This window comes from Capra hircus, chromosome 4 (assembly GCF_001704415.2).
Source record: "Capra hircus breed San Clemente chromosome 4, ASM170441v1, whole genome shotgun sequence".
Taxonomy (NCBI): domain Eukaryota; kingdom Metazoa; phylum Chordata; class Mammalia; order Artiodactyla; family Bovidae; genus Capra; species Capra hircus.
Genome location: NC_030811.1, coordinates 6,624,316 through 6,646,199, shown reverse-complemented (window position 1 = coordinate 6,646,199; position 21,884 = coordinate 6,624,316). Strand labels below are relative to the sequence as shown.

At 45.6% G+C, this 21,884-nt stretch overlaps 2 protein-coding genes across 3 annotated transcripts; both read left to right on the top strand.

Annotated features, from left to right (window-relative positions):
* Nucleotides 7,536-9,184, top strand: GIMAP2 (GTPase, IMAP family member 2). The gene is made up of 2 exons (XM_018047470.1): nucleotides 7,536-7,551; nucleotides 7,856-9,184. Exons 1-2 carry the CDS (start codon nucleotides 7,536-7,538, stop codon nucleotides 8,866-8,868), a joined length of 1,029 nt encoding a protein of 342 aa, XP_017902959.1. The 3' UTR covers nucleotides 8,869-9,184.
* On the top strand, nucleotides 11,061-15,715 carry GIMAP1 (GTPase, IMAP family member 1). 2 transcript variants are annotated; one of them, XM_018046749.1, is made up of 3 exons: nucleotides 11,061-11,333; nucleotides 13,735-13,783; nucleotides 14,724-15,715. In XM_018046749.1, the coding sequence occupies exons 2-3, from the start codon at nucleotides 13,741-13,743 to the stop codon at nucleotides 15,587-15,589; spliced, it is 909 nt and encodes a 302-aa protein (XP_017902238.1). In that variant the 5' UTR covers nucleotides 11,061-11,333; nucleotides 13,735-13,740; the 3' UTR covers nucleotides 15,590-15,715. The 2 variants fall into 2 exon arrangements, with proteins under 2 accessions (XP_017902238.1, XP_017902237.1); XM_018046748.1 differs by lacking the exon at nucleotides 11,061-11,333 and adding an exon at nucleotides 11,995-12,565.

The window sequence follows — 21,884 nt, the reverse complement described above, 5'->3', positions numbered from 1 at the left end:
ATGCAAATGATGACAATGACCTAGGGCAGTCGTCCTCAAAGTAAGGTCCTTGGCCCAACAGCACTCATATCACCTGGGAATTTGTTAGAACTCCCACATTTCAGGCTTCACCAAATCCTCCTAATTCAGAAACTCTAGGAATGTTGCCTAGCCCTCTGTGTTTTCACAAGTTCTTCAGGCACACTGGTGCAAGCTAAGGCTTAGAAATCACAGTGGTAGGCACTGGGGTGGCATACTTTCCATACATTTTTCCACTTAATTCTGATAATTCTGTCAATAGTTGAAGTTTTTTATCATTTGAAGATGAAAGAAATTAAGGTCAGATTTGCCTTAAGAGCACATGGCTGGTCAGTGACCAAACAGGAATTGAAATGGCATGTTTCCCAAACCCCACTGAGTATACAGAGGATGTGTTTTGGTCATCCGTGGTCACTGATGGGCCCTGGGAAACTAAAACTGATGGAAGGTGGGGGTGGGCAGGTGAGGACAGCAAGTTAGAACTAGAGCAAATAGAGCCATCCCTACAGTTTCAATGGAGTTGAATACAGTTGAATGGAGTTGAATACAGTTTCAATGGAGTTGAATACTTCAATACAGTTTCAATATTCAAACCCAGGATCTGGCAGCAAGTTAGATCTGAGGTATCCACCTCTTTTAAAATACCCTGTACATCTGAGAGTAAAGGGCCATAGGCTACAACAGCCAAAACTTTCAGACTATATAATGGTGTTTGGAGGACTTGAAGCTTTAACTCTTCGTTTGAACTCCTTCAACCTGTATTCAGCCCCGTTTGACTTCTTTCTCAGTCTCTCTCCCTGTATGCTATTTTCTTTGCCTAAGCACCTCCTGGAAGAGCTTTACTTGAAAGAGAGGAAAGGCAGGTGGTGTTTGGTAGAGGGGGTTTCAGCCCCTTTGGATCACACCTGATAAATTGGTTTTCCTCTCAGAGGAAGGAGCTTGCCTCAGGAGTAGCTCTGGGTCTTGTGGTTTCCTTTTGCAGACAGAATAACAAACAGTTATTTTTCTCTCTTGGTTCAAAAGAAATGCCCCCAAACCAAGCTCTTCTCAAGACATAGTTGAACTTAGAACAAGAGGTGAAACAAGAAAGCATTTTATGCAGGAAGTGGTTGGAAAAAAGTGAAGGGTTGACAGAGTCCTGAGCATGGGGGAGGGTGTCAGGAAATAGTTGAGGCAGAGGGCTTGCCTCAGAAGTCACAGCCAGGGTACTTCTCGAGCTCACCTGAACCACAATAGGTCTGTTTCCACGCCCTGAGTGGAGTGAGTGGGGAGGCAGAGGAAGTGAAAGAGAACATTGAGGAAGACCCCAGGAAAGATCCCCAAATGCAGATCATATAAAGAAGGACAAGGGACAGGACTTTCCTACCCATTCTTCACACAACTCATATTCGGGGCCAGGACACTACAGCCCCAAGTCAGTCCCAGAGGGAGTTTCCATTGTTTCGCAAGAAAACATTTAGGACCAAAACTTGACAAATCCCTGTCTTGATCTCCAACCTCATTTCTACATAATCTGACTTTCTGCCTCTGGGTTCTAGCCATCCTTGGCTTCCTTTAAATACCTGAGAACTCCATGTGGTCACTTGCCTTGGAATGTGGTGTGACTTATTCCTGGAAATACCTCCAATCCCCACCTCCCTCACTTTTCAAGTTCAGCTCAAACAATGTTGGGCTTCCCCAACAGCTCAGTTGGTAAAGAATCTGCCTGCAATGCAGAAGATCCTGTTTCAATTCCTCATCTGGGAAGATCTGCTGGAGATGGGATAGGCTACCCACTCCAGTATTCTTGCCTGGAAAATTCCACCAACTGGTATAGTCCATGAGGTCACAAAGAGTCAGATGCAACTGACTGACTTTGACTTTCAAACAATGTTACTTTTTCTCAGAAGTCTTTCCTGACAACCCCACTCCAATCAGTTAAACTCATCTATTATACATTCCTGATGCACACTGACATTTTTCTTAAAAAAAAAAATCACTATGTTGTATAATCTTCATTCAATGTCAGACTTGCCTAAGAAAAGAAGAGAAGATGGAGAAAGGTGGTGATGGTAAAAATCTTATTTTCTTTAAAGACAGAACCAAGATTCTTCTGTAGTGCAAGTATCTACTCAAGGAAAACATCATGGTTGATATGTTCAGAAGGAAAAGGAGACTCCCAAACCAGGGTAATCAAAAGGAAAAGAATCTCTTTGTTTTAGAAAGGAATAAAATTACTCACAAAGGAATGCAGAACCTCAAAATTAGCTATTATCAAATAAAATACAGCAATAACTTAGATGATAAAGATTTGTCCTAGGTGTTCAAAGAAGATTCAATATGAGGAAATATTTTCATATAATTTAATGTATTATGAAGCTATGGAGCAACATAATCCAATCATGGCCTTAGCAGTTGGAAAGTAATTTGGTAAAAATTTAGCATCTAATAATTGGCCAACAAAGGTCTGTCTAGTCAAAGCTTTGGTCTTTCCAGTAATCTTATATGGATGTGAGCTGCTGCTGCTGCTAAGTCGCTTCAGTCATGTCTGACCCTGTGCGACCCCATAGACGGCAGCCCACCAGGCTCCACCGTCCCTGGGATTCTCCAGGCAAGAACACTGGAGTGGGTTGCCATTTCCTTCTCCAATGTATGAAAGTGAAAAGTGAAAGCAAAGTCACTCAGTAAGTGTCCAACTCTTTGTGACCCCATGGACTGCAGCCTACCAGGCTCCTCCATCCACGGGATTTTCCAGGCAAGAGTACTGGATTGGGTTGCCATTGCCTTCTCCAATGGATGTGAGAGTTGGACTATAAAAAAAAGCTGAGCACCCAAGAATTGATGCTTTTGAACTGTGGTGTTGGAGAAGACTTTTAAGAGTCCCTTGGACTGCAACATCCAACCAGTCCATCCTAAAGGAAATTAGTCCTGAATAATCATTGGAAGGACTGATGCTGAAGCTGATGCTCCAATGCTTTGGCCACCTGATGCAAAGAACTGACTCATTGGAAAAGACCTTGATGCTGGCAAAGATTGAGTGCAGGAGGAGAAGGGGACAACAGAGGATGAGATGGTTGGATGGCATCACCGACTCAATGGACATGAGCTTAAGTAAGCTCCAGGAGGTGGTGATGGACAGGAAAGCCTAGCGTGCTGCAGCCCATGGGGTTGCAAAAGTCAGACGTGACTGAGAGACTGAACTAAATAATTGGTTACATTTTTACAATAATAATTTCCATCTCAATCTCAAAGCTTGTAATTTACTTAACTGGAAGCATTGAGCTATTGCCACAAAAGTTAGAAACAAGTTAAGGAGGCCTACTATATTGTGATTTTTGAACATTCTTCTAGATTTTGTTGTTGTTGTTGAGTCACTAAGTTGTGTCTGACTATTTGCCACCCCATGAACTGCAGCACGCCAGACTCCCCTGTCCTTCACCATCTCCCTGAGTTTGCTCAAAGTCATGTCCATTGAGTCAGTGATGCCATTCAACCACCTCATCCTCTGTCATCTCTGTGGATCACAACAAACTGTGGGTTCTTCTAGATACTAGCCACAATAAACTAACAGCAAATGAAATTAGATTTTTTTTAATCCAAGAAGAGGATGTAAAATGATCATTTTGACTGCATAAAGAACTTCTCCAAATCAATATCAAAAGGATTAACAGAATTTAACCATGAGTAACAAATATATTCTGAGCTTCTCACGTGGCTCAATCATAAAGAATTCACATGCCAATGCAGGAGATGTAGGAGATGAGGGTGTGATCCCTGGGTCAGGAAGAACCCCTGGAGGAGGAAATGGCAACCCACTCCAGTATCCTTGCCTGGAAAATCCCATGGACAGAGAAGCCTGGTGGGCTACTGTCCATGGAGTCACAAAGAGCCAGATATGACTGAGCTACCAAGCATGCACAGCACAAAAAACAAATATATGAGAAGATATCAATTAAAAAGACATAGTTCTTTAACAATGGAAAAATAATTTGACCACATTCATATTGAGTGATACATGTTACCAACACATGAATTTGCCACATCCTCACCAACACTCCTCTCCTGTCTTTGTAATAATAGCCATCCTAACGGGTGTGAGATGCAATCTCAGGATGGTTTTGATTTACATTCCCCTGATAAATAGTGATGCTGAGCATGTGTTCAAGTACCTGTTGGCCATTTGTATGTCTTCTTTGAAACAATATCTATTCAGGTCCTTTGCCCATTTTTAATTGAGTTATTTGTCAGGATACTTACATTATCCAATACCTTTCTTTCATAAATCAAAAACATTTTGGGTATTCAAAATAGCAATATTTTACGCTGTTTTATTCTATGGAAAGTTTTATAGAGGTGCTTTACTGAATTTTACATATGATTTAGAAAATCAGTGGGTTTTGAATTCGATATTGCATTATATTTGTTTTCATATAAAACAATTGGAAATAGGTCCCTGTTAGTGTTTTGACACAGAATGTTTTGTTTTTAGGAAGAGATTACTGTTATTAAGTAGAAGACTACAAAGTAAAGGATGTGGAAGAACTCAAAACAGTGATAACAGTGGTGTCCCCCTGGGTCCCGCTGCACTGTGTTTTCCAGCCTCTCGTATGATGAGGTCCGGGCCTGGGAATCGTTTCTCATCAACAGTTGGTAGGGAAAGTGAAGTGCATCACTACTGATCTGGGATGTTTAAAGGCTGCCTAAGAAGTCCCACATTTCCTCTGTCCCTACTGCGCTGAATGTCACAGAAATAAAGATAAAAACATTTGAGTGATTTCAAATTTAACCCTTTGGGTCGTTCCCGCTGACTGTAGACACTCAGAGCATTATTGTAGACATTGCCTAGATCATTGTAGACACTGCCCGGATCACTGCTCCCCCAGGGAGGCTGCCCTGAACTGTGTAGCTGAGCAAAGGAAAAGCAAAGAAACCATGAATGAGTCATTTCCAAATGCATTCAGACAGGCATCTCCCTCTCTCATTTCCCCTTTCTGTACTCTCCCCTTGCACAGCGCCCTGTCCTTGCCCCCAAGCGCATACTTTCTGCCCCTGCAGTGGCACTTGCCTTTAGAACAATCACTGCTAAGTGTGGATAAGGTTATTTCTCCTGGGAGGCCTTGGAGGGTTGCATTCAGGCAAACTTGTAAATGTAGGGACACAGCCTTGGGATGGGGGAAGGAATCAAATCTCCCAGCATCGTCAGCCTCCCTTTTATTCCACTTTAAACAATTCAAATGTTGTTTGTTTTTTCAACTGAGGCAAGGACAACAAACGACAACAAATGACTCATTAAATTTTGCCATTTTAACTGTTTATTTTTAAAAAGAGAATTTCAGACAGTCATGGTGCAGGGGCTCTGTTGCAGCACAGAAGCTCACTGGAGATTCAAGAGAGGAAGAAGCAGACTAGATTTTCAGCTTTTCTCTCTCTCTCTCTCTCTCTCTCTCTCTCTCTCTCTCTCTCTCTCTCTCTCTTGAAGCTGAACTGTCAAGTCACAGATTTGAACAAGGAAGCATCTGTTTCTTTCAACGATAACTCAGGTAAGCCCACACTCGTGAGAGTTCTGTGCCGTTCATTCCTAGTTTTCAGGCTATGCTTGAAAAAGAAAAAAAAAAGTCTAAACAAATTTGCCCTGTTTTCAGGGAAACAGAGTGATGCTAAAGTGAGGCCAGTTTGCAGGACCTTTAATCTTCTTGGAATTTGGTTTACACAATTGTGGCAAAGAGAACATTACACAAAAGGGCTGACTGGGAAGAACTTGCTCATTAACACAAGAGTTTTCTGTGCCATGTCGCTTGGTACAGGTTGTCAGTTTTTAAGATACTTCCCTCTGCATAGGAAAGGGAACTAAATGGCAAGGCTTCTTGTGGAAAGAGGAAAATTCAAGTAACTAACAGATCAAATAAAGCACATTTCTGGTTTGAAGAAGAGTGCACTTTCCCGAGTCGCGTTTTTAATTCACTGAGTCTCTCAGAAAGTCCTCCGTGTGAGGGCAGGGGTTTGGCGGCAAGTGGAGAGCTAAGGATGGGAGCAGGTGGGGAGGAGGGAAGGAAAGAGGACTCAGCCTCGGACAACCATGGCAGACCTGGAAAGGAAACAAAAGAAGGCCACGGAAAGCAAGAGAGGGGGCGGGGGGGGGAGGTCCCCCACGGAGGAGGGACCCTAGAGGAGAGGTGGGAGTGGGGGTAAGACGCAGCAAGTGGGGCCACAAACGAACCCAATCTTCTGACTCACTGAGTGAACTCTGAGCAAGTGACTACATTTCTCTGTAAACCAGTGATCGTAATTCTTTCCACCCACCTCCTCAGCTTTGTGCAGACAACTGAGGCATGGTTGTGAACATGCTCAAGAAATATAAGGTTCTTTCATGTGTCATAACTCGAAAGTGATCATTTTTTAATTGACCTCTGGTCTCTCTGTCCCTCAGGAACAGCCACGGGCCAAAATGAAGGCAGTCCCTCTGGTGAGTAAGTGACCTCCTGTGCGTGGCATTTCTACCCTACTCTGTGCCTGAAGTGAAAGGGAAAGTCACTCAGTGGTGTCCAACTCTTTGTGACCCCATGGATTTCATGGTCCATATAATTCTCCAGGCCAGAATACTGGAGTGGGTAGCCTTTCCCTTCTCCAGGGGATCTTCCCAACCCGGGGATCGACCCCAGGTCTCCCACATTGCAGGTGGATTCTTTACCAACTGAGCTCTCAAGGAAGCCCTATTTTGTGCCTAGTTTGTATAAAAATCATGCTATCCTCTAGAATCACAATATGAGCCAGAAACTGTTTCTTCATCAGAGAGAATAACTTTGCACTGTTCATTTCAATTTCCCTGGTCCAATCATTTCACTGGTGATCGTGACCACATCTCTGCCCAGACAAGGTCAGAGGAACCATCTCTGGCCCTGGAACAAGCAGGTTACTTACCCACCTGGAGATGGAACCACCATCTTGGCTACACATTTCTGATCTTCAGAAAATTTGCCTTTTAGGGGGCCAGAACCGAGTGATATAGACAAACTGAATGACAAGATACATTTCTAATTCTATCTCATCCCCCAGTTTTCTTGGATCCAATATGACAATGCCCTGCAGACCTAGAGAAAGCTAGATGCTTTAAAATCATTATCTTGTTGATCATAGACTCAGCTTCTACTTTATAAATACAATATATTTATTATGAGAGTATCTTCTCCCAGATATTTCCTTATCATTAAAAATATTCCATTGGCATGACAGTATGGTAATAACAAAATAAGTTTGCTCTTTTTTCACCTTTTTTTTAATTGAAATATAGTTGATTTACAATGTTGTGTTAGTTTCAGGTATGCAATGAAGCGATTTAGGTCTACACACAAACACACATATATTCTCTTTAGACACTGTTACATTACAGGTTATAACAAGATATTTAGTACAGCTCCCTGTGCTCTGCAGTAGTCCTTGTTTGTTATTTTATATATAGTAATGTGTACATTTTAATCCCAAACTCATAATTTATCCCTCCCCTGCCCCTTTCCCTTTTAGTAGCCATAAGTTTGTGCTCCATGTCTGTGAGTCCACGTCTGGTTTCTGTGATTTATTTATGCTGCATCGGGTTCATTGCGGCACTTGGGACTCTTTGATGTATTGTGCGGGTTAGCTAGGTGCAGCACACAGCCTTTTCTTGCAGCGCATGGGCTTAGTTGCCCTGCAGCATGTGGGATCTTAGTTCCCTGACCAGGGATTGAACCTGCGTCCTCTACATTGGGCCATCAGGGAAGCCCCTATAGCTGTTTTTTGTAAGTGAGTTCATCTGTATCCTTTTTTTGGGGGGGAGACTCCACATATAAGCGATATCATGTGTTATTTGTCTTTTTCTTCTAAGTAAACTTGCTCTTAGCAGGACCTCATACAAAGAGTCACCCAGCTCACTGTGCCAGAGGATCAGAGCTGAGAATCATTCTGGTGGGCAAAACGGGAACTGGCAAAAGTGCGACAGGGAACAGCATCCTCCAGAAGCCAGCATTTGAGTCCAGGCTGAGTGCCCGGTCCTTGACGCAGACTTGCAGTGAGAGTCGGGGCAGCTGGGGAGACAGAGAGGTGGTGGTTATTGACACACCAGATATGTTTTGCGGCAAGCACCTCTCTGACTCCCTGTACCAAGAGGTGCAGAGGTGCTACCTGCTCTCTGCCCCAGGCCCCCACGTGCTGCTCCTGGTGACACAACTGGGCCGATTCACCACGGAGGACCAGCAGGCTGTTCAGGGGGTGAAGGAGATCTTCGGAGAGGGTGCCATGAAGCACACAGTTATTGTCTTCACCCGCAAGGAAGACCTCGAGGGAGGCTCCCTGAGGGATTATATCCAAGGCTCAGACAACAGAGCCCTAAGCGAGCTGGTGGCAGCGTGTGGGGGGCGAGTGTGTGCCTTTGACAACCGTGCTACAGGGAGCATCCGGGATGACCACGTGAAGGAGCTCATGGACTTGACTGAGAGCCTGGGGACAGTGGAAAGGGGTGACCACTACACTAACAGGCTGTACAGCCTTCTAACACAGTCAGACTGTGGGCCTGTACAGTCAGAGGAAAGACTGCAAGATGTCAAAAGGAGCTTGGTAAAATACATGGAAATTCAGAGACGTGGTACAATCATGGCCAAAGCGAACTGCCTGAGAAAAGCCCTAATCCAAGCTGTGCTGAGTATTGTATGGTGTGCTCAGGTGTCTGCCGCATTGCTCATTCAGTTATTTTGTGTATTGCACAGGACGTGTGATTTCTTTTGCCGCTTACCCTTTAGTATGTGCAGTTTATTCTGTAGTTTACTCTTAGTCGTACCCAAAAAATTAGTGATGATTTTTAGAAAGACTGGTAGACTGGAATGCAAGACTCCTGTGTCATAGTTGCCAATCAGTGCCTCTTCATTCGCTGTCATATCCTGGGTAAGTTACAGTTGCCTGCCCCAGATAGTCAGTGTCTGATATCGCAAAATGTTTGAGATTCTGTGAACTGTTTAGATCTCAACCTCATCCTATTTGTTAATGAATCAAATGATTTTAAAATTTCCTGTTTGTTTTGAAATATAATACCAAAACCTTCTGAAAGTTATAAACATAAAATTCCTCTCATTTGCAAGTCTCTATCTAAAGTCAGTTTTATGCTCCTGAAAACTCCGTTTCTTCTTTATACTATCACTATTTCTTCTGAATATAACAAAAATGGCAATAAAATTTCTACAAGGTATAGTAAATTAACAAGTGAGCTGTAAAGTTCCTGAGATCACATGACTTTAACTCCATGCTATGGTTTTATCCTCTGAAGATGGTAAATGGACATATGGCTTATTTCTCTGACACAACCAGCTCACACTCAACAATCACACACAGACACACACATGAATAGTCTGTTTTATGTGCATCAAAAGAAGCTCAACTAGACTTTATCCCTTGTGTCCAATCCCAGTCAGCATTGAAACATACTAGAGGCTTATGTTTCAGACAAGAGTGGACCTTTTGCATTTTACAGTATTTTACATTTAACATCTTCTTGTTAAATGCAACTAGGATTTATTAAAATAAACACAGTCTTTATGACTGATGAGCTCACTAGATAATTAGGAAAACTCCAAGGAAGCAGCAAACAATACACATAAAAGAGAGGTGGGAAAAAGTAAGAAGGATGTAGAGCTAAAAGCACCCTCTCGTAACCAGGTAAAGCCTCAGGCAAAGTCACAGGTGGTGAAGAAAGACTCCACATGCGTGCATGAGAACACAGAAAGGCAAGGAGTTATCGAAGAAACACTGGAAGCATCTTAATGAAAGGTATACGTTGTGTAGCAAAGACTTAGTCAAGACTCGTCTGTGGTTCGGACTCGGGTGAAGCCAGTGAGGAGCCATATTCTCCTCAGTCTTAAGGAAATACTCACTGCCGGGGTCATTCACCTGCAGGATTGGCACTTGAGAAACCTTGGCAGTGTGTCTCCTTCAACTCTGTGCCCTGGACACCAAACTTTCTTCACACTAGTCCTGGCCCCACTAGCCTACTGGGAGAATGAGAGACCCTGGGCTTCAATAATGCTGAATGGAAAAAATGGAGGTGTCAGTCATTCAAGAGACACTGTACCTGGAAAAAAAAAAAAAAACAGAAAACAGTTGACCTTGGGTCTCTTTCCCACCTGAGAAAATGGGCTGGAAAGAAAGATGAAATAGCAGGTCCCAGCCAGTAGGTTAGGGCTCAGGACAGTCTTCCTTCCCACATCCAGCGACAGTCAACTCTAAAGTCAACTCCTGAGTTGGATTGGTGAGCTGACCAGTTCTAGGGCCAGTCCTTTGGTACCTGTTCACCACACCACTGGGTCTTTTACTGACCTCACTCTCATGACCCTCACGAGAGAAGGCAGAATAACTAGAATAGGTGCTACCAACACAGATGACCAGACTAAGCTCTATATAATGCTAACTCAGAAATAGTGTAAACGCATGGTGGCTCAGCAGTAAAGAATCCACCTTCCAATGCAGAAGACACAGGCTCGATCCCTGGGTTGGGAAGATCCCCTGGAGGAGGAAATGGCACCCCACTCTAATATTCTTTCCTAGAGAATCCCATGGACAGAGGAGCCAGGCGGGCTAAGTCCATGGGGTCACAAAGAGTTTGACACGACTGAGTGACTAAACAGCAACAGCAATTCATCCTCATCCTCAATACATCGGCTGGCTTCAAGTCCTTCCACGGCTGAGAAGACATCCTTTCTCAGATAAAACTCTGCTTCTGGATTTTTCTGACAGACTGGACCCAGAGGGGCACTGGCCATAGGGACGTCCAGTCAATGGACAGCTGTTGAGAAAAGCTATCATGTGTTTGTTCTGAAGCAGGAATCACCCTGGACTTTTTTTATATGGGGGAAATGCTTACATGGTAAAAAGTAACTGAAGATTAGATCACTAAGCAGTTCTAAAAAGAGACTCAGGCCTTGGGGTCCTACAAGAAGATATTTGGTATGGGGGTGGGGGAGGGCCCTGCTAGAGAACACAGATTAGTCACAACAGGAGAGAGGTTTTGTGAGATAAATGCTTTGAGCCTACAATGAATGTTCCTGTCTCTTTAAATCATCACCACCACCTAACCCTCCCTCTGGGCTCACAGGAGCTATGAGTCTCAAAGACTTCCTCTATGCAGAGTGGAAGGAAACAGCCTGCCAACTCAAAACTGAAGGGAAGGCAGAGATCAGGGCCTTCTTGGATCACCGGTGAGAGCCTGTCACCAGGAAAGGCGAGCCCCGCAGGGAGCAGGAGCTACAACCAACCAGAAGGAACATGGTTCTGAGAGCATTTACTGTCTGAGCACCCGGGCTCCACCAGGCACCTTTCAGGTGAGTAACAGCCGGACCCAGTAAGATGGGGCGTCCAGATTTGTGAAGATGTTCCAAGTTTCCAACAGAGGAAGTTCAAAAAAGGTTTATGAGAATGGTCCCCAGTCTGGAGGGCCCACATGTCTGTCTCCATCCACACTTCCCCCATACAGTAAGAAAAGTCTGTACTCATGTCTAGGAGTAAAATGCATTTTAAAAGGCATTCAACATTGCTCAGATTGAACATTCAGCACAGGCAAAATATCTTTCTTGTGGCCCCAAAGCCATCTAACTTCAGAGCAAGTTACAGTGTGCTGAGTCAGGAAACCATCAGAATTCAACCCCGCCCCAGATTCCCCTTCTCCCCTATGTCCACAATAAGGGACCCTCAAGAGACTAAAGAGGTTAGGAACCAGGTCTTCAACCCCTCATCCTCATGACCCCTGACACGCTGGCTCCCTAAATCAAGTCTCTCCCACCCCTGCTGTAGGAACACCTCAGTTTCCTCATCCGTACAATGAAGGGGTCTGAATAAATGGTTCGTTTCCAAACTCTGATGTGTGGACTGATGATATCAGATACACTGGATTCATAAATCAGAATTTCTGAGCATGGTCCCCCCAGAATCAACATTTTTAAAGAACATTCAAGTAGTTCTGAAAAACAATATATTTGAGAGGCACTGAGTTACGTGAACTTTGAATTTTCAGAGTATTCAGAATACAGGAATTCAACATGCTTTACAATAAAGGAAAGAGCTATTTATCACCCCAGATTTCAGGAAGAGCTTATCACCTTCTTAAAATTTATTTTAAATGGTTTTAACCCACATTTCAAACTATCTGGAAATCCCAGTGACCTACTCGAGAGTTCTGTGGATTCCCTGTAGCACACTTTCTCATTTCCATCTTTGGCGAGGACCTCTTGCTTTAGCTACTCTTCTTCTAGGGTTCGAATCTTGCGGCTTTTTCTTCATTTCTGCTCTGATGTCAATTATGGGAGTTTGTTGATGCTTAGACACAAAATAACTAATCATATCATGTGATTTGTCCTGGGGTAAACTTTACTGAAAGCTTTGCGTGGGGCAGCAGGAGAGCGACAGCAGAAACACAAACAGCTTCAGCTTGAGTTCTGGACAAACTTGCCCTCTGAGTCCTTTGGCCAGAGAGGGGCTATTCACCCAGCCTCTCCCTTCGTTTTTCCTTCCCTGTTGGTGCCAAATGGGGTTGAATACAGTTACCTGCAGAAAACAGGTGGGCAACGGAGAGGAGGTAGAATTTGAAATGGATGTTGAAGTACAGACAGGACTTTCAGGCAGAAATGTAGGGTGGGATGAAGGGTCCTGGGAGGGAAAGCAGAGGCGGGTTGGGAAAGGGCGCTGAAATCTGTGTCTGGAGTGGCTGACTGGGGGCAGGGGTGAAGAGGGGGCAGGCGAGGTGGGATTCATTGGAAATGAGGCTGGAGAAGTAGACTGAGCAGAGACTGTGGGCTCATGGTCAGAAGCTTGTGTGATCAGGCAAACGACCACAAAATGTTTAATTGTATTAGATGATGTCTGAGTGGGTGTAATCATTGTACTTTGAGACGCCTCAGACTCGAGAGCCAGAACATAAAGAGCCAGAGGGGAGCATCCCAGTCTCCCCATATTTAGATACATAAGGAGAAGCCAAACTATGTAGTTATCTAAGAGCAGAAACTCTCCAGATGAGTTTGGGAAATACATCTGTTTTCCAATTTTCTTCTTGCTTGTTTCATAGGCCAGAGACCCTAAGGTAGTTCCTCAGTCAGTGAGCAAACTCTTGTTCTCAGGGTTTTCTGAAGCCCACCCTCCATCACCAGCCTCGCTGCTGAAACTCCTGGGAAATCTTGTTTCCGACAGCTTACATCACTGACAAAGGTGCTCAGTCTCTTAGTCGTGTCCGACTTTTTCTGACCCTTTGGACGGCAAACTGCCAGCCTCCTCTGTCCAGGAATTTTTCAGGCAAGAGTACTGGATTGGGTTGCCTTTTCCTGCTCCAGGGGATCTTCTTGACCTAGGGATCGAACCCGAATCTCTTGCATCTCCTGCATTGGCAGGCAGATTGTTTACCACTAGCACCACCTGACATAGAATCACCTGGAGAAATTAACATCTGAAGTTCACTCATTGGCATGGGTGGGATTAAGCGTTATCATCTCCCCTTTGCTCTTTGCATTTGGGGGCCCTGAGACGACAAAGCCAAGCTCACCAGGTATTCTCACAGCATCATCCCAACCCAGACCAGGCTACTCCTTCCCTAAACTCTGATGCTCAGAGGAGGGCAGGGACTATGACCTTCTCACAGTGGGGTCACCAGCATTTTAGACTTGACCTGACATTGTAGACAGTTACACCTATTTGATGAATGAGTGAATGAACAAATTGTGTCTGGGATTCTTTCAGGTAATCATGGGAGGACGGAAGATGCCAAGAGATGAAGAAAATGCCTATGGTAAGAACATGTCTCACAATGAGTGTTTGTCCCCAGGAGTGAGCTCTAGGTAGTAGGGGAATGGGCTAATTCAAGACTGAACAGAGAGAAGCCGAGAGGTGACTCGATGCTGGGGTGAAGCAGCAAGAGCCCTGGGGCTGGCACTTCACCTGATCTGTACCACCGCCCTGCAGTGAGATATTAAGTTCTTTGACTAACCTGCAGCCCTGTTCCCAAAGTAAAATGAATAAACAGAAGGCGACGTAGAGGGCATCAGATTGTATATTAGAGAGAACATGATTGACCAGGTAGAACGTGTTAGGGAACACGGATGGAAGTTATTAGACGGCAGTTTTAAGAGAGAGGAGAAGAGAGGAGGAGGAGGGAGGGAAGAGAGATGGCCTGGTCTTATCCTCCCAACAGCCTATGAGGACAGCGCTACAATATTGATTCTGTTTGTGCAGAAGAGGTTTAACACTTAGATTAAGCAGCTCCCAGGATTACAAGGCTGGTAGAGGACAGGTCTATGATTCAAAGCCCCTGCTTTGGGACTCCAGATAGCCCTCCTGGCTGGGCCCACTGCCCCACCCTTTTCTCCAGTGGGACAGTATCAGGGAAAATAAGACAGAAATTGTCACTGGGGACCAGCTCTGCACAGCCTGGATGACAGATCATATCAGACGAAGTAATGGCCTGTATTACAAAGGCGCATTCTCTAGAGAGACATTCAGCAGCTGCTGGAGTACCTACAGGTGCACGTGTGACGCCAAAGACGGGAGAAACAGACGGGTAGAGACCCCTTGGAGTGCCCAAATCTCACACCAGGTCACTCAGTAAAGGTCTGGCCCCAAACACAACCGAGAAAGCGCTCTGTTCTTTGCTCGCAAGGCGTCCAGGAGACCCGGGGACCGGGACATGTTGCTCTCAGATCCCGAAGCTTACAGACCACCGGTGCCCACAGGTTTCCAGGAGTTCAGGTCCGCCCTGCAGGAGCGCAGGCTGCGCCTCCTCCTGGCCGGGAGGTCGGGGACCGGGAAGAGCGCCACGGGCAACAGCATCCTCCAGCGGAAGCACTTCCTCTCCAGGCTCGCGGCCACGGCGGTGACCAGGGCCTGCGCCACGGGGAGCTGCCGCTGGGCCTCGTGGGACGTGGAAGTCCTCGACACCCCCGACCTCTTCAGCCCCGAGGTCGCCCAGGCAGACCCGGGCTTCGAGGAGAGAGGCCGCTGCTACCTGCTGTCGGCCCCGGGGCCCCACGCCGTGCTCCTGGTGACCCAGCTCGGCCGCTTCACCGCCCAGGACCTGCGGGCCTGGCAAGGGGTGAAGGCGCTCTTCGGGGCGGGCATCGCGGCGCGCACCATCGTGGTCTTCACCCGCAGGGAGGACCTGGCGGGGGGCTCGCTGCAGCAGTACGTGCGCGACACCGACAACCGCGCGCTCCGGGAGCTGGTGGCCGAGTGCGGGGGCCGCTGCTGCGCCTTCGACAACCGAGCGGCCGACGGGGAGCGGGAGGCGCAGGTCGGGGAGCTGATGGGGCTGGTGGAGGAGCTGGTGAGGGACCACGGCGGCGCCCCCTACACCAACGACGTGTACCGCCTGGCGCAGACCCTGGGCGGGCTGAGCCCCGAGGAGAGGCTGCGCAGGGTGGCGGAGCGACTGGCTGCCCACGCGCCGTCGTGGCCGGAGCGCTGGCCTCTGGCTGGGTTGTGGCGGTGGCCCAAGGTGGGGCCGGGGACCCGGTGTAAGCTGGGCCTGGCCTCCCTGCTGGGTGCCCTGTTCCTGCTGTACCTGCTCTGCAGGCGCCGGCCCGAGGCGGTGACGGTGTGACCTCAGTCTTGCAGGTCACCTGGCAAGAAAGGACCTGGACCTTAGATCTGAAGGGGGATTTCCAAGGAATCATGCTTACTCCAGCACATAGTTTTAAAATAAAGTTGTACCACTCTAAAACATCCTTAAAAATGTGTTTAGTTATTTTGAGGTATTGGTCATCTGTGAGAAATCGTAAAATGACTGGCAGTTTTTGGTAAAAAATGGATTCCTAGCCAAGGGAAAACCCACTCTTTATTTTGAGCTTGTCTGTGTCTGTTTGCTGGTTTGTTTAGACCCGGCCTTCCTCTCTTTGGACTGCTATTTTAAACACACACACACAGAGCTGGGTGGCTTAAAAACAACAGACATTTATTCCTCACAGTTCTGGAAGCTGGAAGTCCATGATCATGGTCAGGTTTGGGGGAGAGTCCTCTCTGAGATTGCAGAATGCCAACTTCTGACTGTGTCCTCACACTCAATTAGAACAAAACACTAAGTCCAATCATGAGGAATCTACCCTCCTAAACTAAGATCCTCCCAATGACACTACCTCCTATACCCTCCTCTCCAGACTAGGTTTTCAACCTGTGAATGTTGAGGGGGGAGGGGGCGGACACAAACATTCAGACCATAGCCTACACAGACTCTTCTTGATATTTTCTAGTTCTTACAGCTAGTTACCTCCCTTCAGTGTTCTTGCAGATTTTTATTATCATCAAGGAAACAGAAGTCACAGTCAAACATGTAAATGTTTAATTCCAGGTGACATTGCAAGTGAAAGTCACTCAGTCCTGTCCAGTTCTTTGCAAACCCAGAGACTATACAGTCCATGGAATTCTCCAGGCCAGAATATTGGAGTGGGCAGCCTTTCCCTTCTCCAGGGGATCTTCTCAACCCAGAGATCAAACCCAGGTCTCCCACATAGCAGGCAGATTCTTTACCAGCTGAGCCACAAAAAGAATCCACCTAGCAATGCAGGAGACCCACGAGCTGTGTATTCAATCCCTGGGTCAGGAAGATACCCTGGAGCAGGTAATGGCAACCCACTCCAGTATTGTTGCCTGGAAAATCCCATGGCCAGAGGAGCCTGGTGGGCTACAGTCCATGGGGTTGCAAAGAGTTGGACACGACTGAGCATGCACACATACATCAGTTTATTTACCAGTACAATGACTTAGAACCAAGAAGTTAAATGTGACTATACTGAAAATAACACAATTTCAAATTTTCTAGCATGTATTATGGTTCATGTCTGTCCCAAATGAAGTAAGATTTGGGGAAACTAACATGCAATGTCTTCAATGTAGTTTTCTCTCTGGATTTTTATGCAAATAATAATAAAGTTCCTGTCTCAGAGAAGACAGGAAGCCGCAGGTACGTCAGCAGAGAGGCACAGAGAACTCGAGGTTAGGTGTGGCTGCACCGCTATGGGTTTTTACATGGGGTGGGTCAACCCACCTAAGTCCTTGAACCCTGTCCTTAGATTGTGTGAACAATCGTTATCGTTATCATTTCCTTATGTCTGAAACAACACTTCAAAGGGAAGCCTTTCTATCAGCCACGCCCTAGTTAGGTGGTGTGGATGCGGCAGGATGAAGACACCCCAAGACTATCAGGGCTCAAGTGTGCTAACGGGGAGGGTGATGTGCGGGGGGCATGGAACAGGCCAGAGGGATAATAGAGGGTGGGAGGAGTGAGGTTGTGTGCAGGCACCCTAGGGCCATCCCAGTTCCGTGGAGCAGGAGTCTATGCTCATGCGCTTCAATGCCACCTCAGAGTAAAGCTCTAGGGAGAGGGAGACTCGGGATGAACTCTGGCCTTAAGGCTGCCTGCAGTTGGGGAGCCTGAGGGCAGTGACTTAGACTCAGTGAAGTTCAGCTGGAAAAAAAATTTATTATCAATTCCTTCTTTAGCTGCCTTCTGGGCCCATGCAGAGACTGTCAGCCAGAGAGAAAATCCTTCTACAACCTGAGGCGCCCAGGAAAAGGCCGCTGTGGCGGGGATCGCCAGGTCTGCAGCTTGCCCATCCAGGGCCACGTGTGCATGAGCACGCGCTGTGGGCCAAGTCTGCTTACCACAGGGCTGAATTTAACCTGCTGTTCTTTCAGGTTTTCGTTTTCTCACATCTGAATGTGCATCTATACCCTCCAATTTCTATCATTACTTGTTATTTGTCTTGTTTGTAAATGTAAATACAATTTTTAAGACAAATATGAGTGTTAGTTGCTCAGTTGTATGCGATTCTTTGTGACCTGATGGACTGCAGCCTGCCAGCCTCCTCTGTCCATGAAATTCTCCTGGCAAGAATACTGGAGTGGGTTGTATTCCCTTCTCTAGGGGATCTTCCTGACCCAGGGATTGAATTCAAGTATCCTGCATTGCAGGCAGATTTTTTTACCGTCTAAGCTACCAGGGAAGCCCCAAATATGAGTGTTCAGTTCAGTTCAGTTCAGTCGCTCAGTCGTGTCCAACTCTTTGTGACCCCATGAATCGCAGCACGCCAGGCCTCCCTGTCTATCACCAACTCACGGAGTTCACTCAGATTCACATCTATCGAGTCAGTATTAGGAATGCCAAATTCTCATGCAAACTATAGTGTCTAGAAATGTATAGGATCAGAAGAAACCTTGACATTGTGGGTAAAATGCCCTGTTTGGGTATTAGTGGGACTGCTGTGGGGTACAGTAGAAAGAGCAGGAGATGTGCGGAGGGCTTATGTTCTAAAACCCATCCCTATGAACTTGCTCAGAGACTTTGTGGCCAAGGGGCTTCATCTTTTCTTGAGATGTTATATTAAAATTAATCTTAATATGTATGATGAAGTAATGCAAAAGAAAGCACTTTGTAGGTTGAATTCCACAAGAATATGATACAGAAATGAAAAGTGTAGAGGAAATATCATAATAATAATCTTCATAAATAAACTTCATACTCAGAAATACATAAATTTCACACTCATGAATTCTCCACATTTAGTATTTGTAATAATAACTATTCCACATTATTCTATTCTACAGAGTTGGGTGCTAGTGGTAATAAAAGGTCTGTATGATTAGTCATCAAATATATTTACAAAGTACAAAGTTGTATTTATTCTCTAAAATATTGCTAATTTCTAATTCTTAGATTTAGAGCTATATAGACTCATAAGTGGGACTTCCCTGGTGGCTCAGACAGTAAAGAATCCACTTGCAATGCAGGAGACCTGGGTTCTATCCTTGGGTTGGGAAGATCCCCTGGACCAGGGCTCAGCAACCCACTCCAGTATTCTTGCCTGGAGAATCCTCATGGACAGAGGAGCCTGGCAGGCTACAGTCCATGGGGCTGCAGTGTCAGACAAGACTGAGCGACTAAGCACAGCATAGCACAGGCTCATAAGTAAATGGAAGACACAATTTTTAGTTTTTTAAGTGTAATAATTTAAGAACTTCCCTGGCACCTCAGAAGTTAAGACTCCCTGTTTCCACTGCAGGGGGCATGGGTTCAATCCCTGGTCTGGGAACTAAGATCCCACATGCTACATCAGTTCAGTTCAGTTCAGTCACTCAGTCGTGTCCGACTCTGCAACCCCATGAATCGCAGCATGCCAGGCCTCCCTATCCATCACCAACTCCCAGAGTTCACTCAGACTCACGCCCATCGAGTCAGTGATGCCATCCAGCCATCTCATCCTCAGTCTTCCCCTTCTCCTCCTGCCCCCAATCCCTCCCAGCATCAAAGTTTTTTCCAATGAGTCAACTCTTCGCATGAGGTGGCCAAAGTACTGGAGTTTCAGCTTTAACATCATTCTTTCCAAAGAAATCCCAAGGTTGATCTCCTTGCAGTCCAAGGGACTCTCAAGAGTCTTCTCCAACACCACAGTTCAAAAGCATCAATTATTTGGCACTCAGCCTTCTTCACAGTCCAACTCTCACATCCATACATGACTACTGGAAAAACCATAGCCTTGACTAGGCAGACCTTAGTCGGCAAAGTAATGTCTCTGCTTTTGAATATGCTTTCTGCTGCTGCTGCTGCTAAGTCGCTCAGTCATGTCCGACTCTGTGTGACCCCATAGACGGCAGCCCACCAGGCTCCCCCATCCCTGGGATTCTCCAGGCAAGAACACTGGAGTGGGTTGCCATTTCCTTCTCCAATGAATGAAAGTGAAAAGTGAAAGTGAAGTCGCTCAGTTGTGTCCAACTCTTAGTGACCCCATGGACTGCAGCCCACCAAGCTCCTCCGTCCACTGTATTTTCCAGGCAAGAGTACTGGAGTGGGGTGCCATTGCCTTCTCCGAATATGCTACCTAGGTTGGTCATAACTTTTCTTCGAAGGAGTAAACATCTTTTAATTTCATGGCTACAGTCACCATTTGCAGTGATTTTGGAGCCCCCCAAAATAAAGTCTGACACTGTTTCCACTGTTTCTCCATCTATTTCCCATGGAGTGATGGGACCGGATGCCATGATCTTCGTTTTCTGAATGTTGAGCTTTAAGCCAACTTTTTCACTCTCCTCTTTTACTTTCATCAAAAGGCTTTTTAGTTCCTCTTCACTTTCTGCCATAAGGGTGGTGTCATCTGCGTATCTGAGGTTATTGATATTTCTCCCAGCAATCTTGATTCCAGCTTGTGTTTCTTCCAGTCCAGTGTTTCTCATGATGTACTCTGAGACAGTTCCAAAGAATAGCAAGAAGAGATAAGAAACCCTTCTTCAGTGATCAATGCAAAGAAATAGAGGAAAACAACAGAATGGGAAAGACTAGAGATCTCTTCAAGATAATGAGAGATACCAAGGGAATATTTCATCCAAAGATGGGCTCAATAAAGGACAGAAATGGTATGGGCCTAACAGAAGCTGAAGATATTAAGAAGAGATGGCAAGAATACACAGAAGAACTGTACAAAAAGGATCTTCATGACCCGGATAATCATGATGGTGTGATCACTCATCTAGAGTCAGACATCCTGGAACGTGAAGTCAAGTGGGCCTTAGAAAGCATCACTATGAACAAAGCTAGTGGAGGTGATGGAATTCCAGTTGAGCTGTTTCAAATCCTGAAAGATGATGCTGTGAAAGTGCTGCACTCAATATGCCAGCAAGTTTGGAAAACCCAGCAGTGGCCACAGGACTGGAAAAGATCAGTTTTCATTTCAATTCCAAAGAAAGGCAATGAAAAGAATGCCCAAACTACCGCACAATTGCACTCATCTCACATGCTAGCAAAGTAATGCTCTAAATTCTCCAAGCCAGGCTTCAGCAATACGTGAACCGTGAACCCCCTGATGTTCAAGCTGGTTTTAGAAAAGGCAGAGGAACCAGAGATCAAATTGCCAACATCTGCTGGATCATGGAAAAAGCAAGAGAGTTCCAGAAAAACATCTATTTCTGCTTTATTGATTATGCCAAAGCCTTTGACTGTGTGGATCACAATAAACTGTGGACAATTCTTCAAGAGATGGGAATACCATACCACCTGACCTGCCTCTTGAGAAATCTGTATGCAGGCTAGGAAGCAACAGTGAGAACTGAACATGGAACAACAGACTAGTTCCAAATAGGAAAAGGAGTACCTCAAGGCTGTATATTGTCACCCTGCTTATTTAACATGCTACATAGCACAGCCAAAAAAAGTTTAAATATATATAATTTAATAATACAGATGTAATACCGTGGTCATGTATGGATGCGAGAGTTGGACTGTGGAAAAAGCTGAGCACCGAAGAATTGATGCTTTTGAGCTGTGGTGTTGGAGAAGACTCTTGAGAGTCCCTTGGACTGCAAGGAGATCCAGCCAGTCCATTCTGAAGGAGATCTGCCCTGGGTGTTCTTTGGAAGGAATGATGTTGAAGCTGAAACTCCAGTACTTTGGCCACCTCATGTGAAGAGTTGACTCACTGGAAAAGAGTCTGATGCTGGGAGGGATTGGGGGCAGGAGGAGAAGGGGACGACAGAGGATGAGATGGCTGGATGGCATCACCAACTCGATGGAGGTGAGTCTGAGTGAACTCCGGGAGTTGATGATGGACAGGGAAGCCCGGCGTGCTGCAATTCATGGGGTCACAGTCGGACACAACTGAGCAACTGAACTGAACTGAACTGAATACAAAATAGATAATAAAGCAAAAGAATGCAAGATTGACCATAAAATAGAAAACCTAATTGTAGAGAGAATACTATAACAATTTATTGCTTAATATTTCATGATAAAAACTACCTCATGAAGTATGAAGGATAATTAATCAGTAGGAATAAGGAAAACAATTCATAAGGAAAATCATTAAGAACCTTTTATTTGCAGAGGAAAGTAATCTACTGAGAATCAAGTGATT